At 40.2% G+C, this 16,669-nt stretch overlaps 1 protein-coding gene across 4 annotated transcripts; it reads left to right on the top strand.

Annotated features, from left to right (window-relative positions):
• The first annotated feature begins 4,185 nt into the window (after positions 1-4,185).
• Positions 4,186-15,004, top strand: SLC25A51 (solute carrier family 25 member 51). Of its 4 annotated transcripts, none has more exons than XM_072154917.1 (2): positions 4,186-4,289; positions 13,162-15,004. In XM_072154917.1, exon 2 carries the CDS (start codon positions 13,211-13,213, stop codon positions 14,105-14,107), a length of 897 nt encoding a protein of 298 aa, XP_072011018.1. In that variant the 5' UTR covers positions 4,186-4,289; positions 13,162-13,210; the 3' UTR covers positions 14,108-15,004. The 4 variants fall into 4 exon arrangements, with proteins under 4 accessions (XP_072011018.1, XP_072011019.1, XP_072011017.1 ...); XM_072154918.1 differs by having other exon boundaries at positions 4,233-4,329; XM_072154916.1 differs by lacking the exon at positions 4,186-4,289 and adding an exon at positions 4,296-4,419.
• Positions 15,005-16,669: the final 1,665 nt, after the last annotated feature.

Here is a 16,669-nt window from a genome sequence, read left to right as displayed (position 1 = left end):
GGCCGAAAAGGAGTAAGTATGAGGCTTTTAATTATTTGATGCATATCAGAGAGGCCAGTAGGAAGCAAGGTGGAAAGAGATAAAGGCTTCACCAACTCAGACGGAAATGATCAAGCTTTCCCACCTATGCTCCTCTGCTACTATTTTCTTGAAGAGTGGGGGGTAGTTAAGACTATATATAAACTCTCCCTTTATGTATTTCCAAATACTAGTCACATTTAGCAGGGTTGTACCAGAATGTCAGTGTTTGGTCACATGGTTAGGAAATAAATCAAGAAGTTCACACCTAGAAACATTGAAGGAAATGTGTATGGCCACAGACATTGTCCGCAACAATGTACATTAACAAAGCAATTCCTGCTTGATTTTTAGCTAATTCAATAAGTAGTTTGTAGGACACAACGTGTTTATACTTTCAGAATTTCATTGTAATGACCGGGTGCTTGCTGCTGCTTTAGTCCCGCATGCGTGGTTGCATTTCACTCTGCAGCCTGTGAAACGCCCTGGCTTCCTTGAATGCAGCCAAAGGAGGAGCGGAGCATAAAGTGAACGTGCACATGCTGCTCCCTAGGAGAGTAGCATCCAGGGACTTGAAGTCCTTATGCGGCGTGCAGTGACTTTTTAACTCTTGCTACAGTGAATAAAAGGTACAAACCCCTCAAAACACAGTTCTTCCCAAAATAATACGGTAAATTTTAAGATTTCACTAAATGATAGTAGAAATTTCTGATGAGGATACTTTTTATTTTTTTGCGGTAGAAAGGACGTACAGCTCCTTTAACTATTCATGCCTCTGGGTAGATCCCTGCAGAAGAAAGTGTGATGTGGGCCCCACCGCTAGGTTAAATAACAAAAGGTAGAAGCGTTGATATATGAAACCTTGTAGACACATTTTTACACAATGGGTACAATATAAGCCATTGCAATATGTCCGGAAGGGTCCTGTGAGGACCATATGTTCTACAACCATGTCTACTCATCCACAGCTAACAATATCAAAAGCGTTTTCAGCATATTTCATCAGAATAGCTGCTGAGGGATGGAGATGAGGCCTAGCTTTAATAGTATGAAGAACCAGGAAAACCTTGCAAATGTTGGTCACTGCGGAGCGAACCCTGACAAATCTCACCTGTGAAGGATAGATCAGGCGTGTCAGTATAGCCGCTAGCTGAGCAGCCAGTAACTTAGACAAGATTCACAACTATAAGTGAGATATGCTGATAAAAAGCAGCAAGGAAGTCATCATCCATCAAAGCGGATAAGTCAAGAGATTCTACCCAGCCAGAGGGTGAAGGGATCTCCCCCATAGGTTAGGAGAATAGGGATTCATAAAATGATCTCCGAATATCCAAAATATCAGATGAAGAATGTTGAAATTCTTTAAGCCGATACTTTAGATAAAATAGGGGAAGTGGGTTGGGCTACTTGAGGCATTTGACTTCCAACCATTCACTCCTCGTCACTTAGGTTAACATAACTATAAAACATTTCAGCCAGGCCTAGCTTGCTAACACAAACACATTCCATCTGTTCAAGGCATATGAACAAGCTGGAAACAGTCTGATGCTACCTGTAAAATACACAGTTTCAAGACACTCATCAGAATTCCCAAGGTTACTTCAGTTTTATTGATGAATACAACCCCTGTCCAGCTAAACTCCAGAGATTTTCACTACAATGTTGCTCCTCTGTAGTTTTTGTCATGCACCTGACAGCTTCACCGCATGCTCTAGACACACACAATTGGGGGACATTTATCATTTACCATATGGTGAAGTTCCTGCTCCTCCTTTTATATCCAGCAGGCGGCTTGCGCTGACATACATATTTGTGCCATAACCTGTGAATGTTCAGTGGGGATTGTTCACTTTTGGCCCTTCATGCACACCCATGTCCACTTGACATGGAGGTAGCGTAAAGTGAGAATTGATCCCAATTACTGGCGGTTCGCTGGAAATCTGATAGATCTCCCCCAATGTCTACAAAGCCCCCCTACCCCTGTGTGGTTCCATTCTAATAAAGCTACATATAGCGAACATCACAAGTCACTGACCCTGAAAGATAACAAACATAAATGTGCAAATTTGCGGGTGTATCAAAAGTGGGTCAATTAGGGTTATATAAAGTGCACTGTTGTATATAACTGAACTGTTGAAGGAGGCTCCGCAAGGCACTGTGTACAATCCTATGTTTGTCAAATTATTGGATAAATATAATCCTCACCCCCTAGTATAAAGCCTTTTCTGATCACTAAGGAAGCATTGTGTAGGCTTTGACCACTGTGAAAATTGTAAATTAAAGCATTAAAATTGATGACATAGGAATTAAAAAATTCTATTAAACTATTAGTTCAAGCAGTAATGTTGTAGGTTATATAAAAAAAATATTTTTGGGGGGTAAAAATTATAGTTATCTTTAAAAAATGTTGGCCTATCCATAGAATACACCATTGGTGTTTAATTAACTAAATTCAAGGCGTTGCAGTTGGACCTAAGCCAATAAGCTTTAGGGGGAAAAAAATGAGAAACTGTTTAAACCCAATTACCTACAAAACACTAGACACATAGAATAAAAAAACAGAGCAAAAAAGGCGATGCAGGAGAAAAATCAAAGAAACAATAAAAGAAAACCTTTACCGCTACAAATCAGAACACAAAAGTAGAGGCAAATTCCTATTGCTGGTCCATATTCCTGGGATAGCATTCAGCCGGCTGTTGGTTCCGTCGGGCTCCAGGTCACGCCAACTTCGCTCCCATAGAGGAAAGGAACAAAACAGTTCTGTTACTAAATTACACAGACAGTGGCAGAGGCATGTTCTGCTCATTGTAACCACAATTGAAAAGACAATTGAAAAGGGGCTCTGGAAACATTCCTCTGACTCCTTAGCAGAATTTAAAAAGTTGATTTTAGAAGGAAGAAGATTAGGACTGTCATAGTGCCTGGATCTATGAGTAAGTGTCCCTGGTTTATTATGATGGATTGTGACAGTAGATTTCCTTTAAGTCACTCTCTTTCATGCCTGGTAATTTTGAGTCCACTTTCTGTTGTGGTTGGTATGTTTCCCCACTCATAGATTTGGGCTTATGAGCATAATTTCCAAGATTGCAGCAAGCTGCCACTGGATGGTACAGTCGTGAGGATGTTACAGGTTAGCATCATGTATTGTCACTTCAGATGATGCAGATGAATAGTATTGCATACAGCACACAGCCATAATTTCTTTATAAAATACTTTAACCACTACTGCGCAGTTCAGCGCATGTTTTATTACCTACTTTGCAGTAGCGTAACTAGAATCTGATGGGCCTAGTGCAAAGTCTGTGCCAGGCCCCCGACTATAATGTATGGTTTATAGAACTTGTCTTCTCCTATGGGAAAGTGACACCATAAGGGCTCTGCACCCCCTCAAGTTACGCCCCTGCTACTTTGCGCTGAAATACATAAGAGGTCTGGAGGGTAAAGTTCAGCCATGTCACTGGAACAGGCTAAATATTTTGTGACACACATTTTGTCACTAAGACGGGGAGTGGGGATCCTGCACCACATGTAACCATGTTAATGGTGCATTCCGTCCAGAAGTGCAGGGGTACAATTCATGAATCTGGCGCCATCTGCACAATACACAGGTAAACTGCACATAGTACACACTGCAATGTTTTTAGTTAATGTTCCCCCTATGTGTGCGCAGGACCTGCCCACTAGTGATAGGAAATAGCTGGCTCAGGTATAACTTACTAGTGGCTATCTCCCATCACAGCTATAAGACCAGGTCCTTACTACAAAGGATATGTAGTCACAACCCTCCCTCATTACCATCAAGTTCCGGCCTCCGATTGGTTAGATTCGTCACGTGCATATTTTCGAGCAGGTGGTGACTGAGGGTGCTGTCACACGTCGCGTTTACTGCATGCGTTTAAAAACGCATTGCTACAGCTGAAGGGATATTTCCCTAATTAAACAGCTGTTAACGCTTGCATTTACCAAACGCATGCGTTAACATCGCGGTTAACGCATGCGTTAACAATGCGTTAACAACCGCATGCGTTAACCGCGATGTTAACGCATGCGTTAACGCAAGCGTTTTGTAAACGCAAGCGTTAACAGCTGTTTAATTAGGGAAATCCCCTTTCAGCTGTAGCAATGCGCTTTTAAACGCATGCAGTAAACGCGACGTGTGACAGCACCCTGAAGGTGACATGGAGCGCTGCAGTTGTACGCATGCGTAGAGCAGTGTGGCGGCGGGGATGTGGATTGGATAGGCGCTGTCGTTTTTTTTCCGGCTACCGGAAGTAAGTTTTTGCTGTCCGCCCACAACTGTCAGCAGCCGAGGTGGGGAATGGAATTGCCAAAGAGTCTGCATAGTGACCACCGTGTGCCGGGTATACAAGGCTAACATGGCATAGCGAGCAGTGAGGGAAGGTGAGAGGCCTCCGCGGTCATTTCACACCCATAATGTGGCGGCGGGAGACAGACGCGGGCTTCTCCGTTCCCTTCAGTAGTGTCGTCGGCAGGAGATAGTGTTAGGACGGGTACACACATGGGAGGACAGTCCGGGCCTGCTGCTCGGGGAAGGGCAGACATTGGTGTGCGTGCTGGGGCTTGTAGTGCCCAACATGGAGGCAAGTCACGTGTTAGCTGGCCTTGTCCTTGACCCTCGGTACTGAACCTCTGTCACCTGCAGCCGTGGTCAGGATATATGGCTGGGTGCAGGTATCCATCTCCTGTCAGGTGCATATTCCATAGGGAATGGCACGTCCATCCAGCTGGGAATGAATGGGGGCTGATATACAGTAACCGTATGGTGAATGCACCCAAGTAATGGCTGTTATGTTAAACACTAACCATAATACAGCTCAGCACCCATAGGTGCTTTATGGCCCCAACGTCTTTCCTGAAAAAACACCTTAGTCAGAACATGGTGTGTTTTTAATGAAACAAGTCAAGTATCAAAAATGCTGTTTATGAAGGATTTTTGGTAAATATCTATCCACTTCACCTTCCATGGGTGCATTTACGAACTAAATATTTTGGACTTCATAATAATTCCTGTAAATACCAGGGTCTGAATGCAGAGGAATGTTAATTTTTAACCTACCTGCACACATCTGTGCAGTTGGTGTGTAATCTGTGTGTGAGGTCCACTCCTGTGCCAACTTGGCCAAGAGAAGGTCAACTGGACCAAACAGTCAAGAAGTGAGCTGTGGTAGTGATGCAAGGATTGAGGGGCAGAAATTAGACAGGATACCTATGTATCACATTGTATGGTGGATGGGACACAACAAAACATCTATAAAGATATAGTGTGGTGGTGTGGATCTAATAACTGCAGTAGGGCAACGTTTAAAATAATTTCTATTAACTTTAAAGGAATTTTAAACAACTTCTTAGGGCCGTGTTCACACACGAGTCAGGGGTTTCTGTTACAGTATCTGTTTTCAGATAGTATAATGGAAACACAAAAGGAAGGTCTTCAATCAACCTTCTGTTATTTTTCATTGTTTATAGAGGAAAAAAAGATGCAGTTTGAGAATTCTCCCATTGGCACTAAGTAGATCAGTGTTATGCTTTTGTCAGTGAGGAAACCTTTGTTTAGTTGTCCTGCAGAACCACCACAGAAGGCATCATGCACATGAATGTTGTGTGCTCTCAGTTCTGTGAGGGCCATGTGTCATCAGTGTCTGTGGTTTTATCACATGCCAATGACAATAGAAAGACTCCCGGAGCCGGAAACGCAGACAGGAATAGGACCTGCTCTATAATTTGCGTCTCAGACAGCACAACTCGCTGCACTGTGGAAGTCATGGCATGGGCATGAGCACATAGAAAGATATGGGGGGACATGTATCACTCCTTTTGCTTACTTTTTCTTTTTTTTGTGTGCAACTTTTTGCAGTTTGAGACTTTTTAGGTGCAGAATCAAGCAGCGTATAAAAGTTAGCAGCCTCAATGATTAAATGCAGTGTTCCATATTTATCTTTGTAGCCCAGATGTTTGTTCAACTTGTGCGACTTTTGTTTTTGGAATTGTCCCATTCTTGCGCAAAACAGAGCATGCTAGACCCAGACTTACTTTTGGGAGCTACTATTTGGGACTAAAAAGTTGCACACGACAAAGTCTTAAAAGTGTGACTGAACAGGCAACTTATCACAAGGGGAAAAACATAAGATGTATTGCAATGTTTACCGTATATATACTCGAGTATAAGCACAAAAATGTGCTGAAAAACCTAACTCGGCTTATACTCGAGTCAAGAAAAAAAAATATTTACTCTCCTTCCGACGCCCCGCTGGCAGGTCCTCTTCTATCCACTGCGGCTCCTGCATCGGCTCCATGTCGCCGCACGGTCCATCGTAGGCATCGTGACGTCAGCTCCACGCTAACATTCTAATGTGTGCTCTGTCATCGGCACACACTATGATGTCAGCGAGCGGCTGACGTCACGGTGCCCGCGACAGACCGAGCAAGGACACGGAGCCAATGCCGGAGCCGTAGTGGATAGAAGAGGACCTGCCGGGTGTATCGGAAGGTGAGTACACTTTTTTTTTTTTCCTACAGGCATTATATTAAGGGGCAGGGTCTGAAGGCTATATATTGGGGGGTGAGGGTAGGGGCTGCAGGCTATATACATGGGGATGGGGCAGTGGCTGCAGGCTATATACTACAGGGAGCCTATCTAAAAAAAATTTTTTGAGACATTCATTCAAAATTATACATTGGAACAGACACTTTACAGAAATGCCAACTTATGCTGGAGGAACAACATAAACATCTGGGGGACGTGGATGTACTCAAATTGATACATCAAACGTTAATTCTTATTTAAAGTTATTTCATAGTTGCCAGGTGTCAAGAAAAAGGCTTACAAACATTTAAACAATGTACGGGGTGGCAGCTATTTGTATCCGTGAACTATTTCTCATTGCATTATAGAGGGCCGTCGGGGTGTCAGTCATCGTTGGGAGAAAGTGGTTACATTGTTGCCAGGCAACTTTACCACTATGCAGTGATTATTGAAATGTATGATTTGGCAGCAGAGATCGAGTATCGTCGTGCTGCCTTTGTCAAGGGGTAATGTCAGTAAGATAGAGGACAGTATTAAAAACTCTTTGTAGCCAATTGGAGTTTGTTGTATTCACCTGAAATGTATAATTATTGGCGCGTAGTGCCTTTCTATCGGGCGCATGCTGTGGACGCTACCTCCGGTTCCAGCCCTCCTGTCACGCTGATCTTGTGACTAGTTTGGTCACCGTCGGATTTCACATGTATCGCGCAACTTCGGAGCCGAGAAACGGTAGTCTGCCAACCGATGTACACAACGCTGACGCATAGAATCAGGGAAAACATAACTCCAATATTAGCATACATCGCACATCCAACAGAGTGAGAAGGTAGAATATCCTGGCGTTACTCAGTTTGAAGGGGATCATATATATGTTACAAACTGGATGATAAAAGGAGGGAAGGAAGAAATGGGACAGTAAGAATGCAAATACATGATAGTAAATACGCCAGAATTTCAACAAATTATTCCCTAGATTGCACAAAAAAAATCATAAAAATTAAATAAAATAACCTAATAATTCATAATGGAATAAAAGTATATCTTCATAATTATAGGACTATATTATACACAAACAGATGTCAATATTAAGAAGAGAATTACTAATAAGAAATATAAAATGCATATATATAAATAATAGTGTGAGAATGCTCCCACTATACATAAAAAAATGTGATTATATGTTGTATGTGATCATTATACAATTGTTTGTGCACCAATGTGTAATTGCATACTGGGCAATATAAAACATGAAATATATATATTACAATTAAATTAATGTAGTATTATTGCACAGAACACATTCATTTCTGCCATACTGTTTCCTAATGCAAATAGTTATAATGTGTTAAAGTACTCACAATGTGGCACATGGAGCTAATACAGGTTTCCATGTACTACAAAGCTCACTAGTGATCGCCCCAGTCATTTTTAGTGTCATATAGTTAAAGTGCACAGGGGGCTGGCAGACAATATACTACAGGGGGCTGCGACCAATGCATTTCCCACCCTCTGCTTATACTCAAGTCTATAGGTTTTTCCATTTTTTTTGTGTGTTAAAATTAGGGGTCTTGGCTTATACCTGAGTATATACGAAAAGTAGGCCAACTTCTTGAAACTTGAAAAAGTTGCAGCCAAAAAGCTGATGGATGTGCCCCATGGAGACATTTTGCTTGCAGAAGCAAAGTTTAGTAAACTGCTTAGTATACGGTTGTATGCGTAAGAAGTAAAGAATATATATGTTTCACATGTTATCCAGTACTGTATTGCCCACGCTTCTTCTGGTCTCTATAGCACTGCATGAGGTCCGTGGTCACCTACCGCACACAGACAGCCTGTATACAGCTGTCCAGCTGTTATGTGCTGGCCTCCACAGTACAGGAGGTATGGCGCTGGAATCAACAGAGAAAAGTCAGAACAGCTCTGTTCTGAGTAGTGGCTGCCCCTGGGAACTGCAGCTGAGCTCCTATTCACTTGAGTGAGAGCTTAGTTGAAGTTCCCCCTGCCTGCCAGTATGCAGAGAAAGGAGCTTTACTTCTGACTCAGTTTTCTGTTGTTTAATCCCTCCAGGACTTTGCATTTCTGTTTTTCACTCCCCTCATTCTAAAAGCCAAAACTTTTATATTTTTCCCTTTGAGGGCATGTTATCTGCGGGACAAATTGTGCCTTTTAGTGGTGCAAGGCTGGATTCCCCTTGGCAATTGTTCTTTCATTTAGTGATGAGCAGCAGCTTATATTGATCCAGCCTGTCTGGTCCTTCTTTCCCCAAGATGTGCTGTTGTGGAGTTGGGAAAATGTCCATGCATCACATGACCATCTGGACTGGTTGAAATGAACTATTAAGTAATATTTTTAGTCTAGTTAAAGGGAACCGGACACCAGTAGTGTTGTATTTTATGAACACCATGAGGTAAAGCATTCTGAATATGCCATTTTGCCAAAAAAGGCTTTTACTGTAAAGTGCTGTAACTGTAAAGTGTGGTAGCAATATTTGGTGTGAGTCCCTTTATGGTCTGGGATTGATGCTAACTGTAGTGAAAAGATATAAGTAATATGGCAATAAAATTCCATTGTGTATAATCATTTCTCAAAATATTTCCAATTGCAAAAATGGGTCTTGTGACAGGTATTTATGACATGTGTACAGGAAATAATAATTTTTTGCTTACACAGCGCCTACAGATTATGCAGCCCTGCACAGAGCTTCCCACATCAGTCCCTGTCCCCAATGGGGCTCACAATCTAATCAACCTACCAGTATGTTTTGGATTGTGGGAGGAAACCTGAGGACCAGGAGGAGACCCCACACAATTACGGCGAGAACATACAAACTCTTTGCAGATGGTGATCTGGACTTGAATTTCCTAATTCATTTTTGGCGCTCCCATAGAGTTGAATGGAGAGCATTGCAAGTGTAGATAAGGGGTTCCTAGTGCTGAGCAAATTATCTACTTACTGGCGTAACTGTGTAGCCCTGTAGCTCATATTTCTGCTCATTTTCCTCCAGAGATTTGGGAATACTGATATTAGCTCTGCCCTTCTCATCCCCCCATCTCCTGGAAGCTACTTGTTTTAGTTTAGAGATGGTGGGAAGCATAAAAAAAATTACAGCCACAGAGAAATAAAAAGGGGGCAACAATGTGAGATGGGAGCCAAGTGAACAGTGGTGGGAGTAAAGAGAATATGGGGCAGCATAGAAGGATAGTGGTATGCATAAGAACATTGAAAAAAAATGTCCTGAAACAAAAAGACAATTCTTGGTTTTTATCCCAAAGTGATACATCTTTATTAAGTCTTTACAGTATGTTCTGTCTTTGGACAGTGACCATAGTTTATGGTTTATATGTGTCATTTGCAGTCTGTCTTGACTTTGTCTGATCCAGGAACATCTTATTTCTATGGGTATTTTTTGGACTTGATTTGGGAAAACAACTTCTTGCACCGTCATACAACTTTGTTGCCACTAATGGTGGTGTTTGACTTATTAGGTGCTGTCATCAAGTTAGACCGTGGCACCTAAACTGCAATGGGCTAATGGGCATCTCATGGTACACTCTATTACAGTTTTCAGAACTTAATAAAAGAAAATGTTAGCTTTTCCCATAAACAAAATGTTACTCATGTATGGAAATGTTATGGGGGTCAGAATATGGCAGGAAGCTTACAACTGCAATCAGTGCTGGCACCATTCATGGATGTTTACCCCTTGGGATCTTAGCAAAGATCCCATGCCTGTTATAGAAGGATCTGTAAAGGAGTCCGCCTGGGCAGATCCTTGGGGGTTAAAATTTTTTATTAAAAAAACCATCAAAAGGTCATACGATGCAAGAATTTTAGAAATGAAGACGGTAAAATATTACACTTTGCACAGGTCCGTACACTGCATATTAAAAAGTTAGCGTTACAATACGCCTCAGCCAAAAATTTCTTTTGTTCAAAAGGTTTTCATTTTTTTAAACCCTATATAAATTTTGTATCCCTGTGAGTACACCAACCCAAAGAACAAAGTGGAGGTGTCATTTGGAGCTCACAGTTATGGCTAAAATGCGTTTTCTCATATATTTCACTGTATTAGTTTTTTTTTTTTTTGTTACAGTTTTCCAGTAAACTGCAGAAAATAAGCCATAATACAGCATTGTACATGGAAAAATAAAAGGTTATGGTTTTTCAAGGGTCGGCAGTGAAAAAATGAAAACAAGGGGTTAAGGGGATGTCATTTGGACTGCACGTTTCACTGAGTATAGAATGAGACTATACCACTAGGTAGTACAAATGTCCTGCAAATTTCAAGCTCTTGTATGGCTTTTTTAGATGGAAAAATAAAAACATTATGACTTTTGAAATGTGGAAAAAAAATGGGAGTAAACCTGATCCTGAAGGGGTTAATAATGCCTGCAATACTTATTATAATTCTTATTTTGAGACAGAACATGTCACTGCAGCTCCTGTACTGGCTTCTTCTGTTGTGATATTTGAGGGTGGATCACTACTGTGGCCAGTGACATGCACACACATGCAGCATATCTGAAGGAAAAGGCATGTTACCAGTCTCCCAAATCAGTTATCAATAGAAGGCTGCATGGCACGACCGTTGGGGCCGGCAATGGAGCTGATATCATCGTGATATCATCACGTTTATCTGAACAAAAGCAATAAGGTTGGGGAAGTGTAGTTCAGCGTATACGCTTAGGTATATGCTGACCGTATACATTGACATAGTTTTTGCCTCCAGCTGACCATTTTACGTTGTATCTGACAAAAGAAGCTGGATGGAAAGCCTTTTGCTGAGCTACGAAAGAACTCAGCAGAGGCAGCGTATTACATCCCTCCTCAAGGGAAGCTGAGTGCATATGTCAATCAGCATGAGAGGGGACCCAGTGATGTCACTGTCCATATAAGGATAGCAACATCATTGGTAAAATACCTCTTACTTTGGCTGGAGCCAATCACCCATTCCTGCGATGTACAGTGTTCCCCCAGCATTCAGGTGGGAGGGGCCCCAGGCTACATATCCAACTGTATAAGCAATGAAGGGATACGTCTGTGCCATTATTTATAAGTCCTTACAATGTATGGCAATCTATGCCCCTTTTAAAAAAAAACCCTCTTTCCCTAGAACTGATATAAATATTAATAAACAGTAAAAATCACAAACACATTAGCTATTACTGTGTCCGAAAATGCCCGATCTATCAAAATATAATAACGGTTTTTCACTTCGTTTAACCCCGTAATGGAAAATAGCACCCAAAGTCTACAATAGGACTTTTTTGCCACTTAAAAAAAATAAAAAAAATTCTATAAAAAGTGATCAAAATGATAACATTGAAAACGTTATTAAAAGTCGCAAAAAACAACACCTTCCAAAGCTCTGTATACCAAAGTATAAAAAAGTTATTAGCGCCAGAAGATGGCAAAATCCAATAAATGTTTTTTTGTTCAGGAGGTTGTAATTTTTGTAAATGTACGAAAACATTATATAACCTATACAAATTTGGTATCCCCATAATTGTACCGACCCAAAGAATAAATAAACGTCATTTGGGGCGTACAGTAGAATCCATAAAATCCAAGTCCACAAGAATATGGCACAAATGTGTTTTTTTTTTTTTTACCAATTTCACTGCATTTGCTTTTTTTTTTTTTCCGCTTTCCAGTACACAGCATGGAATATTAAATACCACCATTTTGAATTTTTTATGTGAAAAATAATCCATAACACAGCTCTGTACATGGAAAAATAAAAAAGTTTTTGAAGGTGGGGAGTGAAAAATGAAAACGCAAAATAAGAAAAAGGGCATCGGTGGGAAGGGATTAAGATTTCACATATGTACAGAGATTTCATTAACTTTTCTCCAAAATAGTTGGAGTAGTTTTCGCCAAGGAGAAGTATGAAATTTTCTGTAAAACAAATATCTCATAGCCATATATAATGTTAATAAAGGGTTATTTGTGCAAGAAAATCATTACAGCCAGCAAATTGAGGCACTTTCTGTAAAGTAATCTGTATAGCTTAGTGCAGGACAGATGAGCTAGCCATTTTTCAACGTGCGTGTCATGAATGAGCATCGACCGGCTAGAAACATACCTGTCTACAGCCCCTGCTATTTCACTGTGTGATCTCTTGGCCATAGAGGAGAGTGACATTGGTGCATAGGGTGTTAGGAGTCGTTTGAATCGAACCACAAAAGTGAATGGGTCTGTATGCCATTGTAAAAAATGGATAGCATACAGACCTCAAATACCCCTGAGTGAGCCTTAACAGCCACTACATGAAAACATTAGAAGTTTTTTTTTTTTTTTTTTTTCAAATAGTTAGATTTTCAAGTTGTAAGAAAGCAATTCTGTGGGTGTCCTTCCAGACTATGCAAGTACCTGGAAGTAGGTTTTAATGGCAAAATGCCCAATGTGACAGTGTGTCGGACATTAAGTGATGGCTGGTAACCTCTTTGGCAGATCTCCAGTTTTAGATTTTGGCAGAGTTTTACTTTCTGACATTGTATTATATTTACCTTTCCAGTTGTTATCTTCAATTGCTTTGAGCCTGTTTTGAAGGCGCACACTTTTTTCTTTAATATATAACTAATTGTTGTTCATTTTAGGTGAAGTGACCGTTTCCATGTAAGCCATATCACCTCTTCTATAGTTGTGATGGATTCCGAAGCCCATGGGAAAAGGAAAAGTGACTTGGTTCTCCCAGCTGCAAAGCAAGAACTTATACAACATACAGTGACTATTGGTGCTGCTAAACATTATTTTTGTGGCTACTGTGCTGCATTCACGAACATTGCAATCACCTTCCCAATCCAGAAGGTTCTGTTCAGGCAACAGCTTTATGGATTAAGAATAAGGGATGCTATTAGACAGTTGGAGAAAGATGGCATCCGTAACCTTTACCGGGGAATATTGCCTCCTCTCCTACAGAAGACCACCACTCTTGCCCTGATGTTTGGCCTTTATGAGGACTTTTCAAGTCTTTTGTTAAGGCATACAAATTCTCCAGAGCTTGTGACCCGAAGTGTAGCAGCAATCCTTGCAGGAACCACTGAAGCTCTTCTCACTCCTTTTGAAAGAGTTCAAACTTTGCTTCAGGACTACAAACACCATGACCGATTTACAAATACTTTTCAGGCTTTTAAAGTGCTGCGACCCTATGGAATTGGGGAATATTACCGTGGCCTAATTCCTATTTTGGTCCGCAATGGACCAAGCAATGCACTTTTCTTTGGCCTCCGCACCCCGATCAAAGAGTGTTTGCCCGAAGCTAAAACCTACAGTGCTCATGTAATAAATGACTTTATCTGTGGAGGACTGCTTGGAGCTATGCTGGGTATTCTGTTTTTCCCAATTAATGTTGTAAAAGCACGTATGCAGTCCCAGATCGGAGGGGAATTCACCTCCTTTGGAAAGGTGTTCATGACCATCTGGACTGAACGAGATGGAAAATTGACACACCTTTTTCGCGGTGCCCTTCTTAACTATAACCGGTCCATTTTGTCCTGGGGTATCATTAATGCAACTTATGAGCTGCTATTAAAACTATTCTGATGTGGGCAGAATGACATTGTCCCATTATGCGTTTTCCTCTATACCAGGGATCAAAACCAAATACCAGTCTGTCTGTGCGCACCACTAATATTGAAATGGAACAAATGTTGTATGAGCAGACAGTTATTGTGTCTGGTAAACACAAGTGCCTGTCTGTTCCTTATATTTATCGGTGACAGAGCTTCTGGTGAGGATATCACTATGTACATGCTTGATGTTGTATTCAGACAGCTTTAAACCTACACTAAAAATGAGCTGCTCATTGGTCACTTCTTTTATTGTTGGACTTTCTGTGTAATCACAAGTTTATGTATTATGGGTGCCACTTTTATATCTAATTTAGAGAGATCCACACACTGCCAATTTTTTTTTTTTTTCAGGAACTGGTTTATTAGACTTTTTTTAATTGTGATTTTGGTAAAACCGTCCTCATATTTTTTAAATTTTTTTTGTGTGTGTGTAGAGGGTTCAGTATTTTTCCTGACAACCCGGCCCCCTGAATATATACAGTATATATATTTATTGCTTACATAACTCCAGTATGGTCATCCTAGGTTTCCAAGTAAAATGAAATGGCCATTCTTTCATGTACACATAACTTTCTGCATTATATTGTGTTGTACAAGCATATTATGATCTTTGGATGTTTAATTTGATTTGTGTCATTTGACAAGAATGACGGGTAAAACAAAGAATATTTAATTGTTCTGTTAAATTGCCACAAACACTGTTTTTAAAAATGGCTTTGAAAATAAACCCAATGCAAAACAATACATTTAATTGCTAAATAAACCGCATACAGCTTTACACATTTATCATCCTATGACATGAGTACTTGTATTATAAACTTCTTTATGGTCATTAAAGAGTTCAAGTCGCATACAGAAACTCAAAACACTTTTTCATAGTTTGTGTAGTTTTTGATGTGTTTTTCTAGAGTGAAAAGAAATGGTTAAAATAAAAAGGAAAGTAATACTTTTCCTTCCTGCTGGAACTCTAGCTGAGCAGGTGTTGCCTCTGTTCCCTATTCTAGTGATCTATAGCAGAGGTGCAAAACATTATAAAGATAAATTCCCATGCTGAGCAATTTTTTTTTGCTGAAAACTGATTTTTAGTACTTTTGTGTATAATCCTTTGGAGTTCATTACTGGCAAGAGGTATGTTTTCTATTCATATGAAATGAAAATGCCACTCTACTCTAGTTTCAAGATGTGATGTGCAAGAGAATTTCTCCTTTTTTTTTTTTTTTTTAATTAATTTTGTGTTTTATTGACCCAGCATGCCTTACCACTCCAACCCCCAATTAGTAGCCAGGGGGCATCCCGATAAGAAGTCATCTTATTACCATCTTCACATATATCTTCTTCATATATTTGCATTACCAATAAAATATTATAGCCTGTACAATGTGACAATACAAATCTGCTCTGAATGGCACTGCTTTCATTCCTTCCCGGGCCATCTACCTACATAGCAGTTTACCACCACATATGGGATATTGGTACACTTGGGAGAAATTTGGCAGGAAACTTTGCATCTTTTCATTTTTTGTAAAAGTATAATTTTTGGCCGAACTGAATGTATTTATCGAAAACAATTCTAAAGTTTCTAAATCACACGCCCATATTGGGCGTGTGAGGGTTAACAGACTTTGTAAGAGTTGTTTTACATACGTTAAGGGGTGTAGTTTCAATGTGTACAGTGTTTAGTATAATTAGGTCTCTCAAATTCACTAAATTTACCTAAATTTTTAAGCCTCATAACACCTAGAAAAATGAGAGGACACAGAAAAAGCCATTTCATCATAAATTAGACATTCCGGAAATGTTAGTTATCAAGCTTTTTGTGTGGTCTAACTACATTCCTAGAAAGCAGAACATTTTGAAACTTTCTGATTTGTTTCCAAATTTTCAGTTAAATTGTTTAACTAACATAAAGTACAATGTGTCAGGAGAAAACTATTTTAAAATCACCTGGATATACATTCCATAGTTTACCAATTATCGTTACACATGTCAGATACTACAAAGTGAGTAGAGTCTGGATAAGCTTAAAACAAGTGTTTGTGATCAGGGGTTAACCCGTAAGTGCAGGGGATGCAGGTTACTGACAACTGCAGTACAGACAAAACGGCAGCAGATAAATATGAGCTGCTTACCGTAACTGGTACAGGTGCATATATACCCATATATGTATATAGGTATGTGTGTGTATATCAATTAAAAAAAAAAAACTTTTCCCAACAGGAAAAATACTTTTTTGTAGTGAATAGCAGGACAACCTCCTGTGAGCACTTGGTCACACAGGTCAAACCTGTCCTGCAGCTCGCGTCCTTTCTCTAAAATTCTTTTCAAATATATCCAAGGCTGTAACAATTGAGCTTCATTTTCCTCTTCACTTAAATCTGGAAAAAGGCAATTTCGCAAGTTACAAGTTTTTGGAGTGGGTAGACACTCATGCAGACATCGTGGTCAGGGCCGGTTGTAGACAAAGTGGGGCCCCAAAATAAAACTATTTTATGACCAGTCACAGTCAGTAAAAGGCTCCCTTTAGTATGGTAAA

This window comes from Engystomops pustulosus, chromosome 1 (assembly GCF_040894005.1).
Source record: "Engystomops pustulosus chromosome 1, aEngPut4.maternal, whole genome shotgun sequence".
NCBI classification, from domain to species: Eukaryota; Metazoa; Chordata; class Amphibia; order Anura; family Leptodactylidae; genus Engystomops; species Engystomops pustulosus.
The sequence above is the reverse complement of the archived record's forward strand: the minus strand, read 5'-3'. Positions and strand labels throughout refer to the sequence as shown.

Excerpts from the sequence above, each read along its gene's own strand:
- SLC25A51 (XM_072154917.1), top strand. The coding sequence starts at position 13,211 with ATGGATTCCGAAGCCCATGGGAAAAGGAAAAGTGACTTGGTTCTCCCA.